The sequence below is a fragment of the Balaenoptera acutorostrata genome, unplaced genomic scaffold (assembly GCF_949987535.1).
Source record: "Balaenoptera acutorostrata unplaced genomic scaffold, mBalAcu1.1 scaffold_924, whole genome shotgun sequence".
Taxonomy (NCBI): domain Eukaryota; kingdom Metazoa; phylum Chordata; class Mammalia; order Artiodactyla; family Balaenopteridae; genus Balaenoptera; species Balaenoptera acutorostrata.
This window is the reverse complement of record NW_026645588.1, coordinates 45,469-71,996: the sequence shown is the minus strand read 5'-3', so window position 1 is coordinate 71,996 and position 26,528 is coordinate 45,469. Positions and strand designations below refer to the sequence as shown.

At 48.9% G+C, this 26,528-nt stretch overlaps 1 protein-coding gene, 1 long non-coding RNA gene and 1 other non-coding gene across 16 annotated transcripts in view; 2 read left to right on the top strand and 1 right to left on the bottom strand.

Annotated features, from left to right (window-relative positions):
* LOC130706631 (uncharacterized) overlaps positions 1–8,774 on the top strand; it is a 37,033-nt gene extending 28,259 nt beyond the window's left edge. For 3 of the 12 annotated variants that reach the window (XR_009006809.1, XR_009006812.1, XR_009006815.1), the window contains 4 exons: positions 2,121–2,266; positions 6,683–6,791; positions 7,832–7,977; positions 8,467–8,774. This is a non-coding gene — a long non-coding RNA (uncharacterized LOC130706631). Of the gene's footprint in view, positions 1–282; positions 2,064–2,120; positions 2,267–2,295; positions 3,457–3,952; positions 4,611–4,894; positions 5,078–6,682; positions 6,792–7,831; positions 7,978–8,466 lie in introns of those variants that run through there. The other 9 variants (XR_009006811.1, XR_009006816.1, XR_009006817.1 and 6 more) reach the window with 7 other exon arrangements.
* The window catches only part of LOC130706630 (stearoyl-CoA desaturase 5-like), a 31,041-nt gene extending 13,133 nt beyond the window's left edge, over positions 1–17,908 (bottom strand). For all 3 annotated transcript variants that reach the window (XM_057539325.1, XM_057539324.1, XM_057539326.1), the window contains exons 1-2: positions 17,371–17,908; positions 6,100–6,242 (exon numbers count right to left, since the gene is read on the bottom strand). In XM_057539325.1, coding sequence (XP_057395308.1) covers positions 6,100–6,242; positions 17,371–17,611 — 384 coding nt within the window. In that variant the 5' untranslated portion in view covers positions 17,612–17,908. The remainder of the gene's footprint in view (positions 1–6,099; positions 6,243–17,370) is intronic.
* Positions 17,909–24,183: 6,275 nt separating this feature from the next.
* On the top strand, positions 24,184–24,256 carry TRNAG-CCC (transfer RNA glycine (anticodon CCC)). The gene has a single exon. It is a non-coding gene; the product is annotated as a tRNA-Gly (tRNA).
* Positions 24,257–26,528: the final 2,272 nt, after the last annotated feature.

Below are 26,528 nucleotides of genomic sequence, written 5' to 3'. Positions count from 1 at the left end.
TCTTGTCTTTTTCATAATACACATACTAACAGGTGTGAGGTGATATCTCATTGTGGTTTTGATTTGCATTTCCCTGATGACTGGTGATGTGAATCACCTTTTCATATACCTGATCCCCAAATGTTTGTCATCTTTGGAAAAATGTCTTTTTAGGTCCTTTGCCAACTTTTAAATTGTGTTATATGGTGTTTTTGCTACTGAGTTGTATGAGCTCCTTGTATACTTTGGATATTAACTTCTTTTTAGATACGTGATTTGCAAATATTTTCTCACACTCCATAGGGATGGGGAGGATCTAAGTTGCTTGTCTGAGGTCACACCGCCGGAAGGGAAGGCTCTAAGAGTCCCAAGTTTCTCTTCCTCGCCCCTCTTGCTTCCTGCCCCTGGAATGTGGGCTCCCCCCAGACGGAGCAAAGTACCTGTCAAGCAGCATCAAATATCCAGTGCAATCAAGACAACTTCTATGATATGAAAGCAAGTCCTCGGGGCCAAGGCCCATGGTCCTGCTAACTCCCTGGGAAAGAGGCCTCGAACATCACTCGTGATATCAGAGAGAGCCAAGGACACACACAGGGAACGTTGCCCTGGGCAGTGGCCACTTCATGCTTCATGGTGTGTGACCAGTGTGAGAACGCAAGGCCGTAGGAGGGCCCCATGCTTGGCTAAATACTCTGCCACCACCATCTTGAAATTCTTGATAATTATTGAACAAGGGCCCTGTATTTTCATTTTACACCCAGCCCTGTAAATGATGTAGCTGGTCCTGCTTCTGGGAAAGTTGCTTGGTCACCTTCTCCCTACCTTCCCTGTCCCCAGTCTCAGGACTTTGTGCAGGGCCAGGGCTGCACACAGTCACTATAAGAGATGCTTTTCCGACCACCGTTTGGAACCAAAACAAAACCAACAAAAGCCCCAGATCCATGCAATTAGCCAATATCTCCTCACCAAGACAAAGCCCCTCTGCCTGGAAAGATGCTGCTACTGGCTTGAGACTCCTTTTCCCCCTGAACATCCTACCCTCCAAGGTCTTGCTGCCATTTTGATGTGACACAGGTCAAATGACCAGGGGCTTTTTTCCCCTCTGCATTTTCCTGCATAGATTTGCACCTGTTTCTGTGGCTAATGTTACTGTTGGGTTTCTGTTTTCCCATCTCTGTCCTCTCATCCCTGCTCACACACTGCACACACAATCATAAATTATATTCCAGGCAGGCCAGGAATCTCTCCTCACACACATCCCTAATAAAATGTTTATCTGATGGTTTCTAGACCATAAGCTGCCTCCAGCCAATTTTTGCTAACATATGTCACCCCTGGGACTAGCCAGAGGTGGGAAGTCAAACGTTAGCATCAACACATCCTTTAGAAGGTCCCTAAGAGGGCTACATGCTCCAGGGCTATTCCTGGAAAGTAGGTCACAACCTGTGGGATGGCCAGACATTCCCCCCAGTCCCAGGAAGGGGAGGATGAGGTCAGAGAACTTGCGATGTCGTGACCCTTTGATATGCCTCTCACAAGGACAAACTCTCCTCGAAGGAAGGTTATACATAACTGAGTGTTTCTGTCCAGGTGGTACTTATAATAACCAAAGGAATTAATGCAGATTAGTTTTCTTTGGTGTCTGGGTGTGGTAGGCATGATGTCCCAAAGATGTCCACGTCCTAGTCCCTGGTACCTGTGAATATGTTACATTACATGGCAAAGGGGAAGTAAGGTTACAGATGGAATTAAGGTTGCTAATCAGCTGACTTCAAAGATGAGATTATCCCGAATTGTCCAAGTGGGACCAATGTAACCACAAGGGTCCTTAAAAGTGGAAGAGAATCAGAAGAGGAGGTCAGAGTGATGCTATGTGAGAAGGACTTGACCTGTAGGTCGAAGATAGAACCTGGTTTTGAAGACAGAACAAGGGGCCATGAGCCAAGAAATGCAGGCAGCCTCCAGAAGCTGGAAAAGGCAAGGGAACAGATTCTCCCCTAGAGCCTCCAGAAAGGAATGTCGCCCTGTTGACACCTTGATTTTAACCCAGTGAGAACTGTGTCGGACTTCTAACCTATGGAACTGTAAGTTTATAAATTTGTTTTCCTGTAAGTCATTAACTTTGTGATAATTTGTTACAGCAGCAAGAGGAAAATCATGCACTACCTCCTTAGATTCTTATCACTGGGGTGTGTTTAACAAGCAGAGCTAAGCTGAGGCAGGGAAAGGCCCTTGGAGGAACCATCACTGCTTCCCTCGTGATGAGAAGACCTGGCAAAATTATGAAGTAAGCAAAGTGATGAAAAACACCCTTTGTTTTTTGTCCTTGGGTTGTGCCACAATCCAACGGGATCCCTCATTTGGGGGACTCCAGGTAGACCTACCCCATAAAGGCCTATTGAATCCAGAAGCTCCCAAGTTTTCCCTTCAGCCTACCAAGGCTTAATTATCCTAGCTATTAACTAAAGCATGAAAGTGATCATATTGACTATAGATACACGACAGGATAATGGAAGAGAGTATATAAATGAACACTCATTTACTGTTTATCCTTTTGGGAAATGCTGACATGCTTAATGAGCCTCACTCCAACCCAGCAGCACTTAACCTTTTTAAAGTCACAGGCTCTGCTGAGAATCCAATGGAAGAAAAACGCCAACACACACAAAACCTATTTTGGGGGCTCATGAAACCACTGAGGCATCCAGCCTCAGCCCAGAACCCCTGCTCCAATTGCTAGGACAGCTAAGGAAGGTAATTTGAAGGCTGTTTAAGGCCTGTGTCCCTAAAATCACTACTACCTGTTGGCTACTTCCTGCCTGTACACAAAGCTGATCGTGGGGCCAACCTACAAAACGCCAGAATTATTAACAAGTACCTCTTTCCCACTGGTTGAAGAGACCTTACGGGTAACAGACCCGAAGCCAGTGATGGGAAAAAAATGTTCAAAGAATGGAGACAAGAAGCAGTGAGAGATGACCTGGGCGGGGTGTGGTGGGGGACAGGTTTTGACATGGCAACAGCATATCCTGTGGGCAGAGAGGCACAAAATCCCCATTCCCTGTTAAATAGGATCTGACTACCACCAGAGTGAGGTGGATGAGCCCGGGCCAAGGGGGAGACTGACACCCACATCCCCGTCACGGCCACCTGGGTACATCCCTGGGCAATGCTATCCGATCCATCCCCACTCCAGAGCCACCCATGAGCCCGGTGCCCAAACCACTGCTGTGTAAGTCGGTGCCTCTCAAGGCAGTGTCACCTGAGGGTGTCCAGCAGGGCTCAGGCATCAGAAGGACATTCCCGCAAGCCCTGACTGCCCCTTAGCAGCTCTGGATCTTGGGCAAATGAGTCCGCCCTGCATTCTGCCTCCTCAGATGCAAAATGCAGACGATACCAGGACAAGTCCACAGTCCCTCATCAAAACCCAAGGGTCAGATGTGCTTCAAGGTTCAGAATTGTTCAGATTTGATAAAGGTAATAGAGTGCCTATGCATTATGGTAATACCCATGGTGGGTCTGTCACACAACACATCAATACGAACATTCAGACTAAAAAGGATAAACAGTTTAGGTCAGATTTTGCCACCAAATGCATTCATTGGGTTAAGCTTCCCCTCTACTTAGTTAGGAAATAATTTTGTTTGCAAAGTTTTGCTGTTGTTCAGAACAGCCGTGAAGACATTAAGGCCCTGTAGGATTATTGTTGTGTGGATTAAAACAGTTACAGTGCCCACCTCCTCTAGCCATCCCTGCACCTCAGGCCCACTTCAGTCCTCGTATTCATCACACTGAGTTACAATTCTCCTAGGTCTGTCTCCTCTTCTAGATCGTGAGCATCTTGTGGGCAGGAATGATAGCTTGCTCACCTGTGTATTCCCAGCATCTGGCCCATGCTGGGCACATGTCCATAAATGTGTGCAAAACACAAGTTAATTAGTCATCTAAATCTCTCCACCTGCCTGCCTCCAAGCAGGTGGAAAAGCGCACCCCAGAAGTGCTCCCTCACTTGCTCCTGAACCCGGGTACACATCAGAACATCAATCTGCCTATTCAGCATCATCACGACGGTGCGGGAACCTCCTTGGCACTTTCAAATACTTTTTTCATAAACCCAATTCATGTCCACTAGGAATGGCCCTGACCAGGGAGAGACTTGGGAGATGAGAACTTTTGCTAATCAGCAAAGCTGTATCTGAGTCCAGACTCTTGCCTCCAGCCTTTAGACTGAAGAAGCACCTGGCAGCCCCAGGGGGCCAAGGAGGCCCACCTGTCTGTTTGCTTCTCCGGGAGCTGCTCCCACACTTCGTGCAGTCTGGGCACAGCGCCAATGCGAGCTCTGCTTTCAGGACTTTGCTTCTCTCTTTCTCTGTGAAGACTCCAAGCCTGCCCGGGTTTGGAAGCCTCTCTGCTGCCTCTTCACACTTACCTCTGAATGAGAGAAACCCAGCCCGGCTCCCCTGAGCAAGGCTGAATGAGCCCCGAGATCTAAACTGGCACGAGCTACAGCTTGAGAACCACTCGTGCTAAAATGGAAAAGGACTTGGAGAGCGCAGCGCCTTTTCAAGAGAATGGAGAGGAAGATTCAACAGCGGGAGGAACTGAAACAGCCACTTGGATTACTGTCCTAGGTGAGGGTGGTCACCTGTGTCACCTGGTCACCTTTGTCACGTGGCCACATTGACAGGATGCAGGTTAGAAATAAGCCCACTGCCGCCCATCGGTTGCACAGTGAACATCTAGAGCGTCTCCCCAGTGGTTGTCATCTCTTGGTGGGTCAGAGTCATTTACAAGGGTCCTTGTATCTCAGGTAGCAGAGGAGCCTGGGTCCAGGACGCCCCTAAAGTGTGCCTTGTCCCAGGCAGGGCTGCACTGTGTCCCTGCCTGCCTGGTCTAAGAAGTATTTGCTCCTCAGCAAATGAAGACGACTGGAAAGCCCCGACCCTCAGAGATGAAAGGGGCCCGAGAGAAGGGCTCCACCGACCTCCATTTTTTGAATGGACACGTTTCCTGAACACGGTCACGTCTATACAGCGGATTTCCTGCACCAACTCGCTGTCTGGTCCTGGGATCGATAATAATGATGCCACCGCTACTCGTACCGGGGCTGGCTTCCCGGAGGGGAAGATCGGGCAGGGGAGGCGCTGAGGCTGCACAGTTGGCTGCCACACCTGAGTCCCCTCCGCAGTCCTAAGAAAGGTTTCAGGGCCCTCTTCCAAGCAGGTGGAGGTTTCTGCCTAGGGCTATTTGTTTGAGGCTTTCTCCTGGGTTTTCTTCACCTCTTCTGAACAGCCTTCCACCCCAGGGATGATCCAAGCGCCTACCCCCACCCCGTCCTGGGAAAACAAGCTCACTCCACGCCAGAAACGGGTCCGATCACAGGTTCTCCTTCCGCTTTAACGCTCCTCTCTCCAGTGAAACTCCCACCCCCTCGGGATCAGCCCTGTGTAAGAAGCTGTGTGCTGAGAGAGGAGCCCCTGCAGCTATTCCCATTCCCCAAATGCTGCCTCTTATCAACCCTAAGGAATCTCGGGCTAGTGGAATTGGAGGCAATGTAAAAGCCTTGCACCTGTTCTGAGACGGGGCACGTGTGTGGGGATGTGACATTAAACTGCTAGGGACACAGCATCACTCCCAGGGCACCTGCCTCCAGGTCAGAGCACCTCCAACCCACAGGGTATAAGAGCTACCCGTGGCACCTGTTAAAATGCAGAGTCCGGGTCGCTCCCAGAGGTTCTCATCCTGTAGGGCCTGGGTGGAGCTCCCGTCTGGGTAGAGCCCCCTGATCTGCACGTTGCACGAGCAACTCAGATGACCCCCAATACACAGTCCGCAGACCAGCCTGAGAACTACTGCCTCGCTCATTACCTATGTCTGCTTCTCAGTTTCTACCCCTTCCCGCTTCTGAAAACTGACCCTCACAAATGTTTTCCCGCAAAAAGCTGGGGGCAGTTGGTAGGGGAAAGGTGGTCCCCGAGGTTTTCCATGTGGATGATGTAGCCAGTTACCCCGACTAATACTGGATACTTAAGTATTTACAGATGCAATTGTCTTGAATTTGCTTCAACCTAATCCGAAAGGGGGAAAAAAAAAAAGCTATAAAGGACATTGCTAGGATACCTGATGACATTTGACTATCCACGGTGGATTAGATAATATCAAGGTTGGGACTTCCCTGGTGGTCCAGTGGTTAAGACTCTGTGCTTCCAAAGCAGTGGGGGCCAGTTCCATTCCTGGTGGGTGAATTAAGATCCCATATGCTGCTGGGTGTGGACAAAAAAAGAAAAAAAGATAATATCAAGGTTAAATTCCTGGTTTTGAACATTGTACTGTGATTGTATTCTTATTGTTAGGAAATACATACTGAAGTATTTAGAGATAAAAGGACACAATATCTCCGACTTATTCTCAAATGGCTCAGAAAAAATAGTAGTCACACATATGTATACATATACACATAGAGAATATGATAAAGCCAATGGGATAAGATGGAAATTGTTCAGTCTGCGTAGAGTAAATGGGAGTTCCCTGTACTGTTCTTACAACTGTTCTATGTATCTGAAATTATATATCAAAGTAAAAAGTTACCAAAAAAAAAAAAAAATCCCCAGGTGAGGGGTGGGTGTGGGGATAGAGACTCCATTCTCTTTACTTTTATGTATGTTTGAAATTTTCTATCATTAAAACAATTCCCTGTACCAAGCCTCAGGAATGGTTTGAGTGGCACCGACCCTGGGCTGCTGGGAGCCTAGACACCGTCCACAACATCACGGGCAATGACCTGTGAGCTAGGAGTACCACCTGGATTAGCGGTAAGGTCCTCCACGTTCTGTCCTCCCAACTCCCAACACTTAGCGATACACCTTCACAATCTGACTTTTCCAATGTTATTTTTTTCTGATGATTAATATCAAATGTTTCGGGGGGAATCTTACATAAAGGCAATTATAAACTAGAGAATAAAAATCACCTTTTAGACACACATTGCCTCTATCACAAAAGAAGTTTTTATTAGGACAGGTGATTTACTTTCAACCCCAGAACTTAGATTGGGCTCTAATACCTTTTCTTACATGATTTAGGATATAAATTTAAGCCAGAATGACTGACTGATTTTTTCAAAGTTCTCATTCAGTTAAAATAGAAAAGGATAGAAGCTGAAGATTATATGAATCATATGATAACAAGAAAATGCATATGCAGAGATGATATTAAAAATATTTGAGTACACCATAGGGAACTATATTCAATATCTTATAATAACCTATAATGGAAAAGAATCAAAAAAGGAATATATATATATATATCTCCAAATTACTTTGCTGTATATGTGAAAGTAACACAATATTGTAAATCAACTATACTTCAATTAAAAAAAAACTGACAACCCACAAGGGCACCAACCAATCAAAACCAATCAATCAGAACAGATTTATTTTTAGATTTAAGCCCTGCAACTGAGCCAGGTATTGGCCCTTTAGCTCTTGGATTGTTGGGAATTCCAGGAGCACCAGGGAAGGCACAGTTATCCAATGATTTTAACCACTGGGCGAACACTGACTGACTACCAGCTCTGTGCAGGAAGGAATATTAGCTCTAATAACTATGCTTTATTCCAACCCTCCTGGGAGCTCTGCCAAGTTTAGGTTCATACCCAGTCTATGCTCAGAGGGTAGCTCCAGATGGAGTCAAGACCCTGGAGTAATTCAAGCAGAGCTCAAAAATGTTAATGACTCACCCACTTGTCAGGAGCTAGGGAGCCAAACACAATGGATTTGGGGGTGGGAGATGGGAGGGGGAGATATGTGGGCATTATTCACACTTGCTAATAAATACCTTCTTTTGCTTATAGAGACTCTAGGGCAAAACAAATGCTTTCAGGGACACTCCAGTGACTCACAGGCTGAGAATAGAGACGATCTTCATTGTAACCATCTGCAAAAGCTTCTTATGAATGTATTTATTAGAGGAGGGAACCGACAAACTACTCCAGGAAAGGTACATTTTAGAAATTCATTTCTAATTTCATGCATAGAACTTTTAAAGAAGTAAGAGTATTTTCCACTTCTACTCATGCCAAGAGAACATTAAGTTGGATACACTACTTGGGGAAAATCACAGCTGTTCCTCTGAGTTATAAAAGGTAGGAGGGTAGAGACCAGGTCTCTGTTTTTTTACACAGTGCCTGGCTCAAGACCATAGGAAATTAATTGCCTGCTTGATAAATGTTTTTTGACGATGAGGTGGAGGATGCTTTGGGAGATGGCCTTGCTCATTCAGGTCACAGGTTGCATTTACAGTCACTGTCTCTTTAGGGAACCGAGCTAAAACCCATACAGCCAAATTGCGAGGGCATGATGGTATGCATACAACAGACAGTGATACAGGAAGAAAACAAATTTAAACCTGAGTTCTAAACTCTATTCTTGTACCTCTTCATTTCCAAGTCCACTGGTATTTGATTTTTTGTTTTTTTTCCATTTTAAGGGCAGGGCTTCGCTGGTTGCGCAATGGTTGGGAAGCCGCCTGCCAATGCAGGAGACACGGGTTCGAGCCCTGGTCCAGGAGGATCCCACATGCCGCAGAGCAACCAAGCCCGTGCGCCACAACTACTGAGGCTCGCGCGCCTAGAGCCCGTGCTCCGCAACAAGAGAAGCCACCGAAGTGAGAAGCCCACGCACCGCAATGAAGAGTAGCCCTGGCTCTCCGCATCTAGAGAAAGCCCGCGTGCAGCAGCGAAAAGCCAACGCAGCCAAAAATGAATAAATAAATTTATTTTTTTTTAAAAAAGAGTACCTGCTGGGTGAGATTAAGTGGACTTTTTTTTTTTAAGTGAACTTTTAAAAGCCCTTTTAAGTAAAATTTGAGGCAAGAGAACAGAAATCTGACCGTGACGTCATCACTGACGTTCTGCTTCACCTGAACAATGAAGACAATGACCAGCCAAGAAAACCATTCATCAGTCTGAGGAAAGTGTGTCACCATGGAAAACCTTGGTAAAGAACACATTCTAAGTCACTCACTGTCCATCTTTTTCTTTTTAAATCCATTCTCCCACAAGGCATTTAACACTTCCCTGTGCCCAGAGCAACCTTCCCCAGCCCCGTCTCACCCCATAAAAACCCAGAGGAGCGATAGAGAATTCTGCAAGCTCCCCACGGAGGTCAGGGTGACTCCCAGGTGGACACGGGTGCAGAGGGGCATGCAGGTTCCTGGGGCACTGAGAAAGGCTTCTCGCTCCCCAGTCCTTTCCCCAAATCACATGGAAAGTTCGCTTACAGGGGCAAAAACATCTTTAAAGAAACAACATGAAAACTTTCCTTAGAAACAAGGCCACACAAAGATTAAACTCATTCACTCGTCTCCTCCTGCATCCATTCCCCAGCACAGTGTGTGTTGAGCAGAGGCCGTTGCCAGGCTCTGGGGAGGCAGATGTGCTACGGGAGAGCGCAGAGCCTCACGGAAAAGGCAGACATTTACACCTCGCTGAAATGACAGCAGGACTGGAGACAAGCGGAGCGGGTAGGGAGTAGAGGGGAAGAGCGAGCTAAAATAGGAAATCAGAGCCTTTCCAGGGAATGGAGGGGACACCAAAGAGGGAAGGTCATGAGAGGGAGTAAAGGCAGGCCCGGGAGCAGAGGTGTGGGCTGTCCCAGCAGCCATGCCCTCTGCTCCCTTCCCCCAGAGCCTGGGTTGTGTTTGGCTCTTAACCCCCGCCTCATGTGGCATGTGGCTCAGTGGCTAACACTGATTAGCCTGAATCCCTTGCCAGTGATGGTTTAACAAGGGACTTGGGACACAATCCTGCAAGTGAGACTTGAGGAGACATCAGCTGTGAGATGACCAGGAGAGAGTTTCTCTCTGATGAGACTTCAGGAAGGGGCAGCCTCTCTCTTCTTCTGTAGGACACTGTTGTAACTCCTGGAACTCTGGCAGCCATCTTGTAACCACAAGGAAAACTAAATTCCTCAAGGCCACCATGGCAGAAGTGAAACCTGCACTTTGATGTTATTACTGAGTCATCCCACAAGTGCCCTACCTTAGGATTACCTACCAGTGAAATTAGAAATTGTCCTTATCTTTTAAGCCATCCTAAGTTGAGTTTTGTGCTACTTGCAGCCAAAAGCATCCTTTGTGGAAGGTGGCCCTTTCCTGAGGCCCCCTCGCCTTTACCAGTTCATCTGGTAAATGAACTGTTAACTGTTTTACCAGTTAAACAGACATGCTGAATTCCCAAGGGCCATGCACAGAGACTTCCTATTATTTTTCTCCAGCTCTACTCATGAAAATAAAATTAATTTTCTAGCCCATGAATTAAACATCACTGCTGCCGGCTGAAAGATTTTAGCAACAGCCTTTTGTTGGCAAGAGAAGCAGGATCCCGACATGTTCTAAAATAAGCTACAAGGAGGCAGGAGGGGAGGAGGGGAGGCAAAGGGGAGGAGGCCATTAAACGGAAAAAGAAAGAGTTGCCAAATCCCACCCGTGTGCAGCTTCTCTGACCCGTCGGCCTGTGGCCTGACTTGAGGGAGTGATTCTCTAAGTTCACTGCAGATGGGTCACCTGGAGACCTTATCAGTGCAGGTAGTGATTCAATAGGTCCAGGGTGGGGTCTGAGAGTCTTTCTTTTTAACAAGCTCCCAGGTGATGTTGCTGGACCACAGCCTGCAGGGACCCACAGAGCCCTCCGTAATAAGCTGCAGAAATGGGAAGCAGGACATTGAGGAGGGTAGTGAGAACCAGCTGTTTAAGCTCAGGTTCAAGGGAGGAAGTGAGGTGAGAAGAACTCCCCTACACACCTGTACCTCTGAGAAACAGAGGAAAGAGGAACACAGGAGGAGGAGAGAGCCCTGGGTCTGGTATGCCTGTGCTATTATACCCTTGGGGCATTTTAGTAATTTAGGCCTGGGACAATACCCCTGAATCTGTGAGATCAAAGGCCCAGCTGAGACATTATTTCTAGGTCTCCCTCAGCTCTGCCCAGCCTGAGAGAGGTGCCCGGCCCCACTGCACACCTGCTCCAAGGCGTCTGCCTCAGGGTCTTTCCCGAAAATCTTCAGACTCACTCATCCCGCTGCCATGTGTCTGGTCTAGAAGTTATACACCAAGAGAGGCTGGTGTGTGTGATGGGTGAGAGGAGGTGAGAGGCAGGTAGAGGCTGAAGGGCAGCCCCTCCGAAAGCCTGATCTCCTCCCAGTCTTCCTGGTCCTGTTGGATCTTCCTGCCCTGGATCTGGGCCCTGATCACCTTCAGCCTCGCTGAACCACCAGGTCCTTGACTGGCTCTCCCCTCTCCCCTCGGGAGCTCTGTAGCCTGTGGCTACAGTGCCATCTCACCCAAACCCCTTGGCCAGCCAGCCTCGGGCCTCCTGGAGGCTCAGTCCAGCCACCTCCTCCCCCGGGAAGCCTCCCCAACTCCCCCAGGCTGGCACCTGCAGCTAATGCTGCCTTGGCGGTTCTCACTGGTGCACCCGTCTGTCTCGCCAACTGGCCTTAAGTGCCGTGAAGTCAGGGATGGTGTCGGTGCCTGGCAAGTAATGGGTGAGTAATAAGCATAACTGAATATGGATAAGGGAATTAAATAATGGTTCTCAGCCCCGCTGTGCATCAGAAACACCTTAATGCCTTTTTCAAAAAAGCCAGGCCCTCACTCCTAGAGATTCCAGTGCAGTAGGTCCGGGGGCGGGGCAGTGCGCCCAGGCTTCTGAATATTTTAAAAGATCCCCAAGTGATTCTGATATCTTTGGACAATAGTTGAAAAGGAAAAGAATGAATGAATTAGTGGACAAGTGAATATGTGACTGCACGTGCAACTGTGAGGCTTTCTCTCGTGGCCGTTCACACTCAGAGTGAACAAACGGCAGACACTGATGAGGGAGGATAGCGGGTCCCTGCTGGGGTGGCCACCAACCCATTGCCAGGGAAAACAAACTCAGAAAACCAACTGCTTTACCCCTGACCAGGGCTTTCTGACAACCAGGGGGCAGCCGGAACAAGTCCCAGCCACCAAAGGGGGAGCTAAAGGAAGGGAAGGCGCGAAGGGAAGCACCGAGGGCCAAGTGCCTCACTCTCGTTCCTTTCACTCCACCTGCGACATGCTGCTGGTTGTACCGCTCTTCTCACTGTGCAGCTGGGGACGCTGAGGCTACGGGGGGGGGGGGGGGGTGAGCGACCTGCCCAAGGCTATAGCTGGGGGGCTGGGCCTTGAACCCAGATCCTCTGACTCTCACGTCCACACTCTTAACCCCAGGGTGGCACTTCCACAGAAGCAGGACATGTCACAGCAGAGGGATGGCGAGACCGCACACCAGAGACTACAGAATGTCAAAATAAATGTTCGACAAGAATAATGCCAACCAAAGACGATGTTGCCTTTTATAAAAATTCAGAGAAACCACCATGACTGTGTCACCCTTTTGTAAATCTCTCAGTGACTTTTCCAAACAATTATTATGATGTTATACAATACACAAATCAGGACAAGATGAGAACTAAATGTTACACGAGGTCAGGATAATCTATTTGGATTTAAAGGCTATGCCTTATATTTGAGCCACGAGAACTCCAAGTCCCAGACAAACAGACACGGAAGCCCTGCGGGTTCCCTGACGCCTGGCCCACGGTGGGGTTGGTAGGAACAGAGGGCACTGCATGTCTATCCTCTGGCACCAGTTTGACATTTGCCCTGATTCTTAAAACAACTTTCAGCTCAGTATTACCATCCCTATTTCAGAGACCAGGAAACCGAGGCTCACACACCAGAAAGGGGCCTGCCAGAAGTTGAACTAAGTGGCAATGCTGGGATTCCCGCTCTGCTTTCCACTCTGCAGAGCGACTTCACATTTCAGGATGACAGTGCAGTTGGCAGTGACCTTGACCAGTGTTAGAAAAAAACCGAGTTAATAATGTTAACCTCAACCTATATTTATACTTGTTGGGACTATTAAGCCAGCAAAAGCACACCATTCTCTCGGGTTTCGCTGCATTCCACCCAGCCTGGGGTAGGGCTCTTAGTGCTTGCCTGGTTATTAAAAATGCAAGAGTTGCAACAATGGGCTGGGAATTACAAGATTTAAAAGGAAGATTCATTTATGTTTTTCAGTTTTTTAGTAGTTTGAGCATTAAAGATTTTTTTAAAAAAAAGATAATTCAAGGAGACAAAAACGGGGAAAAAAGTCAAAACTGACACCCTAAGACATTTAGGAGAAATGATTTGGCCCTGTTTTTACAGCAATTTAACTGGCTCTGCTCAAAAAGCCCCAAAGAAAACACTAAAGACCAGGTGAGTTATCAGCTGAACAAAAAGATTCTTCTTTACAAAATAATGGCCTTCTGGAGGAAAATAGGAGGAAGAGAGGAGGAAAGAGAAGGGAATGGGGGAGGGAGGAGGGACAGGGGGATCTGTGTTCATTTCTCTTTGGAGACTTTGAGAAAGGACCCTTGTTTCCCAAGCCAAAGCAATCTTTTCTATGCAAGAGAGGCAACGAAGCCATGTTGTGTGCCAGCTTTGTAGAATTGATTGTGCTGCAAGAGGGCCTTTTTTCCTTCTACTAAAGAAAAAAAACCAGCATCAGGACCAATAATAATAAGAGCAGCTAACAATTACTGGACATCAGCCAAGGTCCAGGCACTGTGCTAAGTAGTTTACACCTATTATCGAATTTAATTCTCACAGCCTCATGAGCAAGAAGTAGTGATATACCCATTTTACAGGTGAGAAAGCTGAGGTCTGGAGATGTTCATTTGCCCAAGGCCATGCAGCTGGTAAGTAAGTAGGAGAGCAGGGATTCACATTCTCAGTTGTTTCTCTTCTGAGCTGTGCTCACCCTAGCAAACCCGGAGGTAAAACAGAAGTCCATGGCCACGCATTCTTGGAGCGCCTCAACAATGTTAGGGATTTGGTGGAAAAAGAAGCCCAACAAACACATCAGGACCATCGAAGGTGTGGATTCAGGTTACCCAAGGCCTGACAGAAGACAGCTCATCTTTGGGCAACTCTCCGAATTGGACAGAATTTGACTGATGGACCAGTACCTTCCAAACCCCAGCCTCTCCTGACCCTCCCTCCTGCTAGACCGCCTCGTCAATTCCTGCCACCGCTCACATTCCTCGCCATAGGCTGGGTGCCAGCAACCTGAAGGGCACCAGAGAATCCTGTCTCTACCTTAGCAATGGTCACATTTGCCCTGGGGCAAGACGGAAGGGAGCAAGGCATGTTACTGTTTTGCATGCCTGATACTGTCACTGAAATTGTCATGGTGTCACCAAGGCATATTTAGGGGACTCGGATGACATTTCAAGGGAAACCAGAAAAGTCCCTCATGTTTTTGGAAACCAGGGGCCAGAACGCCTGGAGACAGGGCAAAGCTGCTGGGAAGAGGCGCCAGGACTCTGACCTCGACACCACAGCTGCAGCTCCTCACTCCCCTATTCCACTCGTCTTGGGATTCAGGGCATGAACAAACTGCCCCTTTGGCCAAAAACCCTCAAAGCAGGCACTTTTGTGAGCTCAAGGCTTCAGGTGAAGATTTTTCCTCCAGCTGGAGGTCGTGTTCTGTGCTCAAAAGTCATAAACTCATCCCTCAGGACCTGCGGGCACCAAGAGCATTCCGTTCTGACAGCCTGCCCACTCAGAAAACTGCAAAGGATAAGAAGAGAAAACAACTTGCTCTGGGCCCAAGGAGAGTCATAAAAAGGTGGGGAGTGAGGCAGTGGAGGAGGTCTGGACTGAACAACTTGATGGGATCTTTCATGGATGACATTTTACTGCCACGCAAATTACTCGTCGCACAACTGAACACCTAAAACATCCTCTGCTGGGTGCTCTGCATGGATGCCTCCTGTTTCCAGGGCAACCATACCTGGGGTGGAGGGTGGCAAGCAATAATAGATGGGCTAGTTAAGCCTACTGCCTTGACAACTCAGGTCCCTGCAGTGGACGAACAGCCCACTGGTGCGTGAACTCAGTCCTAACACTAGACAGAGCCAGTGGGAGAGATGATGAAACGGGCATCCAGTGGGGAGAAATTTGAAGCTCACAGCACCAGGGCTTTCAATGAAAATAACCCTGATCAACAGTCTCCCTATAGATTCTAGCCATCAGCACACTGATCTTAGCTGTCTCTCTCCCTCACTTCTTCTCTCACAAGCTATCCATCAGATAACATTCACTTACTTGGAATGTTTCTAAGTCACAAGTTTGAATCTGAAACTACAATATCCACCACTGTCGGCTCTTTTTCTGTTTGTTTGGGTTTTTTTGGTGGGGGGGGGGGGAGCAATGAAACCCAGGTAGGGAGTGAATCAAGATTCAGGGAATGGAACTGATGAAAAGTAGCTAAGGCAATAGACTATGCAGGAAGGCACAAGGATGGGCTTGGCAACATCACCCACAAAGGGGAACCCAGAGTCCTGCAGTGTGTTGACTTCTCCGGGGAAGCTGGAGGAGTTTGAGGCCGAGGACGGTGTCTTCTGGCCGAGGTCTTTCAGAAGAAAGATTCTGTCTCCACCACGGTGAGTGGCCTGGAAAGGGCAGAGGTGACTGGCAAACCTGGAGAGGGGGCCTTGTCCTTGTGGCTCCTGGTGGGATGCCAGAACCAGCGGGTGGGTGGCAGTAAGGGATGGAGCCTGTGGGTCTGTGGAGCTCCAGGCATGTAAGACAATATTTTAAGTGCTCACTTCTCCCTGAGCTCTCTGACACTGCTGCTATTAAAGCTAAGCCCCAATCCCCTGGAGGCAGGTGAGCTCTGCAGTCCAAAGGCACAGTCCTGCCCCTGCAGGGAGAAGGAGTGGGGTGGAGAGGGAGCAGCTCCCTGGAGGATCCAGGGCAATAAGGGTTTTGGTTGGCAGGTGGGGGGAGTGTGTCCATGAAGCAATGACTGAGCATCTCACGATCTAGTCATCTGGAAGTAAAGGAAGAAGGAAGACAGGGAGAATGAAACCAACACATAACAGTAAAGAAGATGGTGGAAAGGACACTGAATTGAGGAGGTGTACTGAGCAGGGGAGGGCTGAGCAGGGAGGTTACCCAAAGCTTAGGCGGCTCTGGGAGGCTTCACAGATCCCCACAGACGCCCCGCCCCTCTCATCATTCCTCAGCTCTGCTCAGCCACACTCCCCTAAGAGGCCCCCATCTTCTGGAAGAGTTTGCTTCCGAGAGCAGGGACTGCAGAGTTTCAGGGGAAGGCTTGGAAACGAGTGGCCCCATTATGAACCCAGGCGTTTGGAGCTGGCACTATGCTAAATAAGACGCCTTGCAGAAAGAGGTTTTCTTATTTTCTTCCTTCCTCTTCCCCTCTGGGAATAAAAGTAGGTTGTGTTTCGCCTGCCCCCGTTCCTTGGCGATCTCGGAGAGGAGAGCTGAAAGGGCTTCTTGGATCATCTCGTCCAATTCTCAGCCCAGGATATCAAGGCCAGCGCCTTTTGTCCCGGCTAACGTGGCCACTGCAGGGACTGAGGCCAAAACCAGTTGCTGGGGCAGGGGCTGTTGGAAGTGGTTCTGAGGTCAGCCACTGGAGTCACGTAGGGCAGGCACGCGGCCCCCGGGCCCCGGGAGGTGGGGGGCATTGGGGGGGGGGCTCCTGGGCTCCCTCCCATGCCGGCAGGGTTGCGGGTGCTAGGAAAGAGGGTGGCGAGAGGAAGAGCTACAGGTGCGGTGACAGACAGGCACTGGTCAGAAGGGATAGGTCCCTGAAAGGGATCTGCTCGGTCACGGTCTAAGCTTTTCGCAGGGGGCAGAGCGCTCTCACCGCGGGGTTGGTGTGCTCGCCGAGAAACTTCTGGGACCGTAGAAGTGCAACTGGGCACAAGAGATCACGGAGGGGGCAGGGATGGGGGCCTTGCAGGGGCAGGAAGGGAACTGGTGTCTTCCATCTCCTGCACGAACATCAAGACTGATCCGGTGCCGGGTCTCTCCACCCCCGCTGCAACTCCCTTTCTTGTCCTTAACTCGGCCCCAAGTTCCGTGGCCCAGAGAGGAGACTGAGAAGCCGAAGGGCGGCAGAAAGGAGCGCCCCTGGGACCCGCCTGGGCGACACAATCATCCCATCGGTCTCCCCGCCCTGGAACCCGGGTTCAGCCGGTGCGCCTCTGCGCACAGCGGTGGCGCCGAACGGCCCCGACTCCGTCCAGGCGCCGCCAAAGGCGCCTAGTCAAGCAGATAGCGGGGGAGGCAGAAGTTGAAAATACCAGCACAGAAATACCTGCCTGTCCCAAAGGCCGTACGACTGCAGGCCGGGGGGGCCGGGGCGCGTGGTGGGGAGGCGAGCGGAGAGCGGAGGGGGGGCTCCGCACCGCCCGAAGCCAGCGGCGACCCGCGCCCCCGCGCGCCCCCGCGCGCCCCGGCGCCGCCTCGCCTCGGTGCCCGGGGCGCAGGGGGGCCGGCGGGACTTACCCCAGAGCAGAGTGAGCGGCTGGGCTTTGGGGATGAGCGCCAGGGAGTACACGGCCCCCAAGTGGAGCAGGCTCATCAGGAAGACGTTCCTCCAGGCGATGTCCTGCCGCCGCCCGCGCGCGCCGGGCTTCTCCCGGCCGCCGCCGCCGCCCTCCGAGCCCTCGACCCCGAAGCCCACACGGATTTCCTCCTTGGCGGTGCGGAAGGGGACCTTCCCCTCGTCGGCGGCCGAGCCTGGCATGGCTGGGGAGAGGCGGGCGCTCGTGGCAGCGGCAGCAAGCAGGCGAGCAGCCGGCGCGGAGCTCTCTGGTGGGGGCGACGGCTTCTGCCTTTTAGGCGGGGATTTCCGCACCTCCCGTCCCCGCCTTCCCGGGGCTTCTCTGCTTCCTTCTCTCTTCTTCTGGCGTTCAGCGCGGCTGAAGAATGCAAATCTTGGCGCCCGGCATCTCTTGCTAGCGAGTCGCCCCTACCGCTGCCGGGGCTGAACTCTGCGGCGAGGAACCGGAGGCGAGCGTCAGGGGCTGGGGGGGACGCAGGGGGGTGGGCGGAGGGGGTGTGGAAAAAGCCGAGAAAGCGGCGGGGGAGGGAGCGCTCCGAGGGAGGGAGCTGGGAAGAAAGACCCGCATAGCTACAGCCAATCAGCATCGCCTGTGGGGCTCTTAAAGAGAAAGGCGCCCCCTGCGCCTCCGCTGCCCGGGCTCCCCGGGGCCGGACGGGGCAGCCTGCTCGGCAGGCAGCGGGCAGCCTCCGCCCGCGGGTGGGTGAGCGGTGGTTCCCGGGTCAGGGAGCCTGCAGAGGGGCTCACAGCACTTCTGCAGCTGTTGTTGTGTGTTTCTCCGGTTCCCAGAAATACCCTTCCCTTTTGAAAAGACTTCTTTTTGCTTTGAAGCTACGGGCTGGAGGACTTAAAATACTTGCCCCAGGTGGGAACACAAGCTAAGGCCAGATCTGAGTTGAGAATCACAAGTCCCTGTGTCTCCCGGTTCCTATGGCTCCTTGGGCCTGGGGCGGGGGGTGGGGGGGGCGGGGGTTGCAGGCAGCCGCTCAAATCTTTTTTTTTTTTTTTTTAGAAAACCCCTTTATTGGAGTATAGTTGCTTTACAATGTGGTGTGTCAGTTGCTGCTGTATAACAAAGTGAATCAGCTATATGTATACATATATCCCCATATCCCCTCCCTCTTGCGTCTCCCTCCCACCCTCCCTATCCCACCCCTCTAGGTGGTCACAAAGCCCCGAGCCGCTCAACTCCTTATTGGACAGCTTGCAGCCAGACACACAGTAGGTGCTCAAATAATGCCTATAAGTGATGAATAAATGGTTTGGGGGCTGGTTAGTATACAGTAGTGCGCCGCCACTGCGCGGCCCATCGGCCACGCAGCTGTTTCTGGCAAATTCTCTGCTAACCAGTGCGTTTCTGGACTGTCTCCTAAGCCTCAAAGTCAGCATTGTTGAGATGGAGCTTTAGACAAACATCACCCAGAACGTTCCAAGGAAACTTATCCTCAGAAGAATGGTGTCTGCTCATTCCTCCTCTCCCAACGCGGATAATTTAGAGCTCTCCAGAGGGAGCCCTGATCGCACCGAAGTGCAGAGGAGGGCGAGCTGGCCGTGTCCCAAGCAGCTGTGGCTGCACCTGCGGCGGATAGCAGAAGGACAGAGGCCAGGAATGGAAGCTAGGGGCTCTGGATTCTACTTCTAATTCACTGGGACCCAACTCCGTCCTCTGGGGACAAATTTCCTTACCAGGAACTAAGCTTTGTTCTTCTTTCCAGCTTGCAAAGTCTATAAATGTGAGTTTGAAAGGATACCATTATGTTGACAAAGAAAGCTGATTTTTGGATCAACTTGTTAGGAATCCTTTCCAGCGTTACAGGAGAGGGAAAAACATTACCAAGGATTGACTACATGAAAGGGCCATACATGAGCATCTCATTGTTAGTAGACCAGAATCAGTCCAATCAGCCAGAAAAAACAATACCTAATTTAAAACTGAAGCAACGTATGTGGCTTGTGGAATGGTGGCCACTGAGCCAGTGTTACGGTGTTGCTTTAGTTGGAGCTGAAATTATAGAATGAAGGGACACTTGCCCGGCGACCAGATAAACGCCGGCCCTGTCATTAGACCAGTGAGACAACAGAACATGAGACTTGAGGGCATAAACTTCATCAGCCTGCTCAGCCTTGGCTTTATAACGAACCACTTTTTCTTCTCATGCCCCTTCTGCTCCCCACAGCCACCAGACCCACATCTTCCCTGTGGTTCTCTATTCAGACTGTCCTTTCTCTAGGGGTGGAGTAGTTGCTCTGTCAAAAGCCTCTCTCTGGATTATTGTAATGACTCACCACACCCTCACTCTAACCATTCAGTCATTTGTTGGGCAGGCTGTGTGTACCAGTCCTGCTATGTGCCAGCACTGGTGCACACAGGGGATACGAAGACGAATAAGGTGTGGTCCATGCCCTAAAGGAGCTCCTCATCTAGGAGGGAAGACAGATCAAACAAGTGTTACCTCTTGGCTATGAACTGGGAAGGGTAGGAAGGTCCAGTCCGTTATCAGAAAAAAAAAAAAAAATTCTTGTTAGGCATCAAGTGTACATACAAAGAGTTCAGGGGAGGCAGCAAAACAGTTCTTTATGTGGCCCCAGAGTACCTTGTCTGTTACATAAGCTCCTTTATCTTGGCTCTATCTGAAATGAGTATCTTCCTCTCTTCCTGCCAACAGGTCAGACTGGGTGTGGCCAATCATTTCAGTTGGTTGGACTCATGATAGAGAAGGGGATGTTTTCATCTGTTGGAGGTGGGAGGACGTGCTCTTCAGGCCTTTCAGATGCTGCTTACAGAAGGATGGCTGAAGGACATTAGCCCCTCCAGATCTAGCCTCAGAGTGACACCTCTACACATACAAGGTATACTCTTGAGTATCCCCTGTGGCATATTATGCCGTCAGGGCTACTGTCTCTTTTCTCCATCTTACTAAAGACCCTAGTATATTTTCTTAGCTTCTGGTCAAGAGCCTAGAAGTGGATGGGTATTCATCTCACTCATGGGACAGTAACCCTTATCCTGTCAAACAAAGAATTACCAAAAATGTGATAAGACGCTACTAGAGGTATGTGCAGGAATTAAGTGGGGCCATGAAGAAAGGAGTAGTTAATTCACACTAGAGGGGAGGAGGCAGGTGATATCTGGGTAAAGGTTTTTTTTTTTTTCTTTCTTTTTTTTGGAACTTGATTTTTAAAAATTTTTAATTGTGGTAAAATACACATAACAATGACCATGTTGATCATTTTTAAGTGTTCACTTCAATAATGTTAAATATATTCACATGGATATGTAACCAATCTCCAGAACTTTTTCACCCTGCAAAGCTGAAAATCTATACACATCAAACAACTCTCCATTTCTCTGTCTCCCTACTCCCTGGCATCCGCCATGTTGTACTTACTGTTTCTATGCGTTTGACTACTCTGGATATCTCATAATATAGTATTTGCATTTTTGTGACTGCTTTACATCACTTAGCATAATGTCTTCAAGTTTCATCTATATTGTAGCATGCGTCAGAATTTCCTTCCTTTTTTTTTTTTTTAAATAATTATTTAATTATTTATTTATTTATTTTTGGCTGTGTTGGGTCTTCGTTTCTGTGTGAGGGCTTTCTCTAGTTGCGGCAAGCGGGGGCCACTCTTCATCGCGGTGCGCGGGCCTCTCACTATCGCAGCCTCTCTTGTTGCGGAGCACAGGCTCCAGACGCGCAGGCTCAGTAGTTGTGGCTCACGGGCCCAGTTGCTCCGAGGCATGTGGGATCTTCCCAGACCAGGGCTCGAACCCGTGTTCCCTGCATTGGCAGGCGGATTCTTAACCACTGCGCCACCAGGGAAGCCCTCCTTCCTTTTTAAGGCCAAATAATATACCTCTCTCTCTCTCTCCCTCTCTCTCTCCCCCCCCCCCATAAACACACACACACACACACACACACACACACACACACACTACATTTTGCTTGTCCACTCCATCAATGGACACTCGGGTTACTTCCACCTTTTGGCTATTGTGAATAATGCTGCTGTGAACATGGATGTACTGTTATATCTGCTTTCAATTGTTTTCGATATATACCTAGAAGTAGGATTGCTGGATTTTATGCTAATTCTATATTTAATTTTTTTGTGGAACTTCTATACTGTTTCCCATAGCACCTGCACCATTTTACATTCCCACCAACGGTGCACAAGAGTTCCAATTTCTCCACATCTTCACTAACACTTGTTATATTCTGTTGTTTTGTTTTTTTTTTTTCGATTACAGCCATCCTAATGGGTGTGAGGTGATATCTCGTTGTGGTTTTGATTTGTAGTTCCCTAATGATTAGCAATGTTGAGCAGCTTTTCATGTCATCTTTGGAGAAATGTCTATTCTAGGCTTTGCCCATTTTTAAATTAGATGTTGTTTGGTTTTCTGTTGTTGAGTTGCAGGAGTTCTTTATATATTCTGGATCTTAACCCCTTGTTAGATAAATGGTTTGCAAATATTTTCTCCGATTCCATAGTTTGCCTTTTTACTGTTGTGCTTTTGATGCTTAGAAGTTTTAAATATTGATGTAGTCCAATTTACCTATTTTTACTTTTGTTCCCTGTGCTTTTGGTGTCATATTCAAGAAATCATTGCCAAATCCAATGAAGCTCTCTCCCTGTGTTTTCTTCTAAGAGTTTTATAGCTTTTATCTTTTATGTTTAGGTCTTTGATCCATTTTGAGTTAACTTTTGTATATGGTGTATGGTAAGGGTCCATGTCATTCTTTTGCATGTGGATACCAGTTTTTTAAACACTATTTGTTGAAAAGACTCTCCTTTCCCTACTGAATGGTTTTGGCATCCTTGCTGAAGATCATTTGACCATATACTTGAGGGTTTATTTCTGGACTTTCTATTTTATTCCATTGGTCTATATGTCTGTCTTTTTGCCAGTACCACATTGTTTTGATTACTGTTGCCTTGTAATAAGTTTTGCAATCTGGAAGTATGAGACCTCCAACTTTGTTCTTCTTTGTCAAGATTATTTTAGTAAAATCCATGGCAGTGGAAGCAGTTGCCCAGGGAAGGTAAGAAAAGGACTCAGGATAGACTTCTAGTGAACTGCTATTTGTGAGAATAGCAAAGAAAGAGAAGCCAGTGGTGTGGACAAAGCAGGACTGATGAAAGATGGGGAAGAAGTAGCAGAGTGTGGGAGAGCAACCTCGAATATTACAGAAAGGCTGGGGAGGCTGGGAATGAAGAGACCACTTCATACAGAGGTCATCGCTGACCTTTGCCAAGGCCTTTTCATTGAGTGATGGGAACAGACCTTACACAGAGGTGTGTTTAAGAATAAGAAGGAGGAGGGGGACTTCCCTGGTGGTCCAGTGGTTAACCCTGCACTTCCAGTGCAGGGGGGGCAGGTTCGAGAAAGAGGATGCTTGAAGGAACTATTTTCCTAGGGTTGGGGGTTAGACAGGATGGGATCAAGTGATCAGATGGTTGGCTGAGCTTTGAAGAGAGGGACAGCTTTTTCTTGACACTGGAAGGAAATGAGGATGAGGGCGGATTTAGCTTGCAGAGTGAGCCAGTAAAGTGAGGCAGGGTGCTGTGTGATTCAGGGCTGATTTGCTCTGGAGGGAGGTCAGATCACCTGCTAGGTAAGCAGAGTGGGAATTTGGTAGAAAGCTGGGGAAAAGTGATGAAAGATTCCAGGAGCTGTTGAGCAGAATGAGAGAGGAAGCTGACCAAGACCCCTAAAAGGTTGTACAGCCAAATTAAGGGCCCAAGTAAGAACGGAAGCCACAAGCTCGTAAGGCGCCAGTCTGCACAGTCGTGGTGACACAGCCTCACTCGGCAGTCGGATGGGATCTCCAGATGGAAGTGGGGATGGGGGCTTGATGGGAGGACAAGAGAGCCGGGTGACTGAGGTGCTGGTGAGACAGAAGTTTGTGAGGAGTCCAGGCTGGGGAAAGGGGGAGGAAATGTGATCAGAAGGAAGTGAAGGACTCGCAGGTAGTGGAGGAAGCAAAGGCATCGAGGTTTGGAGGAAGCTGAAGGGTAGATTTCTGTCTGTCAGGGAATGAGAATAAAGGAAGCAATGGCCACTGTGCACCAAGAGTGGGATTCGGAACTTAAGACCTATGGTGGTCGAAGAGTTTCCAATGATAAACTCCAAGGTGAGGCCACAGGGTTATATAGGAGGTGGCAGTCACTGGAGCTGAGGAGGCTGAGGTATCTGGACAGCACCTCCACAGAAGACTGAAGTCCCACAGGGAGGCATATGGGTTTAGCTGGAGAAGATTGTGAGCCAGGTGCCCAAGGGCTGTGGGGAGGCTTCCTAAACAAGGACAGGTAGCAGTTCTCAAATGTCAATGAACAGTTATACAAGTTTATAAACACAAACTACAAAAGGGCAGCTCTGAGATGTACTGGGAGAAAACTGTCATAGCCAGAATGCCTAGGTTCTGGCCAACAGTATGTGCCTCGGCGTAGAAGTTGCTTCAGGTAGGGAGAGAAAGAGGACAGGAGATGGAAGTGTTGGATGGCAACACTACCTATAAAAACTGTGTGTGAGACTTGCTTGTGAGATGTGTGGGCTGGCGTGGTCAGGAGGGCTTCCTGGAGACGGTGGCAGCAAACAAGGCCCTGAAAGATAGAATGACCTGGTAGCAACTCCCAGTTGGAACGCTGTGCCAGAGACGTCTCAGAGATGGGAGTGAGCCTGGCAAAGTATCTAGCTAAAGGGTTAATACAAGATTTTTAAAAATTGTATAAGAAATGTTTGTGGAGGGACTTCCCTGGTGGTCCAGTGGTTAAGACTCTGCACTCCCAATGCAGGGGTCCCTGGTTCGATCCCTGGTCAGGGAACTAGGTCCTGCATGCCGCAACTAAGACCCGGCACAGCCAAATAAATAAGTAAATAAATTAATTTTTTTTTTTAAAAAAGGAGGGGCTTCCCTGGTGGCGCAGTGGTTGAGAATCTGCCTGCCAATGCAGGGGACGCGGGTTCGAGCCCTGGTCTGGGAAGATCCCACATGCCGCGGAGCAACTAAGCCCGTGAGCCACAGCTACTGAGCCTGCGCGTCTGGAGCCTGTGCTCCGCAACAGGAGAGGCCGAGACAGTGAGAGGCCCGCGCACCGCGATGAAGAGTGGCCCCCGCTCACCGCAACTGAAGAAAGCCCTCGCACAGAAACGAAAACCCAACACAGCCATAAATAAATAAATAAATAAATAAATTTATTAAAAAAAAAAAAAAAAGGAGTTTGTGGAGAAAATGCAAGCTCTGGGGAGGAAGGAAAGAGAAAGAAAAGATCCATTCTTGAAGTAAGAGATTTACACTGATTCTCATGCCTGTGGTTTTCTTAAGGAAATTTAGATTTTGCCTACAGGAACTACAGTGTTGTGAAAATGATCCAGGTTTGGCATGTGAAAACCTGGGTTTGAGTTTGGCTTCACCACTCTGAATTAGCAAGTCTGAGTACTCTGTGATTTGGGGAACATGACAGTCTCTTAGATCTTCAATTTCATTCTAAATAATGTGAGAATTAAGACAGCTCCACGCTGGGAATACTCTGTGCAACTTACCTAATAATCTAAACTTCGGTTTTTTCATGTGCTAAATGGAGATACCCCTTACCTCACAGGAATAGAGCTCAGGACGATATCTGATACCTAGTTAAGTGCTGAATAATGTTGGTATTTTATCGGTTTTTAATCATACCAGAGAGATAAGACTGCACGCAGTTAGGAAACCTGCCTGGCCAGGACGCCAGGATGCTTCTGGGGGCCCCAGACTGGGAAGAGACGCATCCCTGGGTGGGCTGGAGGGATTCAGACCTTGAAGGAAGGGATTCTGGCTGCACCAGGATTCGTTTGCTCTGAAGGGAACTATGAAATAAAATAAAGTCTCCTGCTCTACTTTATCAGAGGTAATCATTTAAGGCAACTCCTTTGGCTCAGGAAGGAATGAGCTCTGCAGCTCTTGCGGATTAAAGGACGGGGGGTTGCCTCTTGGATGAGATGCATGGACAGCAATTTCAAATGTAAACCTCTTTCTGCTCCCGGAGTAAGAAAACCACTCATAGGCTTTAGATTAGAGTGATCTCAGGAGAGCATAAAGTTGGGAAGTTAGCCTCCAAGACTATGGGAGGATCGGTTTTGAGATACAGCAACACCTAGGCATACTAGAAATTTAGTCTTCTCAGCTTCCTTCAATCACAGGAGTGTTGTCATCTCTGCTTCTGTACTAAATGGATTGGAATATTTTCCCCATTAAGATTTTATAGCAGTGGATGAGGGGAAGCTGTTCCTCTGAAAGGAATGCGTCTATTGCTTTGGATGTGAAGAGAGGAAGGGGTTTTCTTTTAACAAAACCCCAGCCTTACTGCTTAAGACTCTTCCCCCATTTCCTGACCACTCTTCATAGAGTGCTCCAATTTGGCAGCAGGAAACTGGCCACTGGAAATAGCCAGATCTGAAGACCCTACTTCCTAATTCATAGATAGGAGAGGGTCTTCTTAGTGAAAAACCCAACCCAAACCTGCCTCTGATATCACCTGTCAGTGACATGCTGCCCCCTGCATCTTTCCAAGTTATCTTCAGTTTGAATCAATTAAGAGTCCTTCCTTAAGCATCTATCGATTTCGCCTCCTCTAGAAGCCAGCACCGAGCTCAGCTCCACGGACAGAGGAGTGCACGGCTGTGCTCCTGGAACTCACAGCCCGGGAGGGAGGCAGAGAGGGATCAAATAATCCCTATAGGGCGTGCATGCACAGACGCTAACCAGTGCTACAGAGGAGTCACTCCTTTTTACGACCCAGCAGTGACATGTGAACGTTTGTCAGTACCTACGCCACATCCCCCTTTGACCAACAGCTGCCTAGAAACGAGGTCTACAAACCAAAACAAGGTCCACACTCCTCCCCACTCTCTCTCCCTGCTCCCAAATCCCAGCTCTCTAAATGAACAATCCCTATTGTTGTGGCAGAAGAAAGACAGTGCTGATGAGGTTTTCTCCCACATCTCTTCCTGCTCTCCCGTCCCCGTCCTCCGACAACACCCACCTTTCTTTTAGGATAGTTATTTTGGTTTCCAAGGGCAGATGAACAGAGAAGCTCTTATTTACTTCTCAGCATTAGC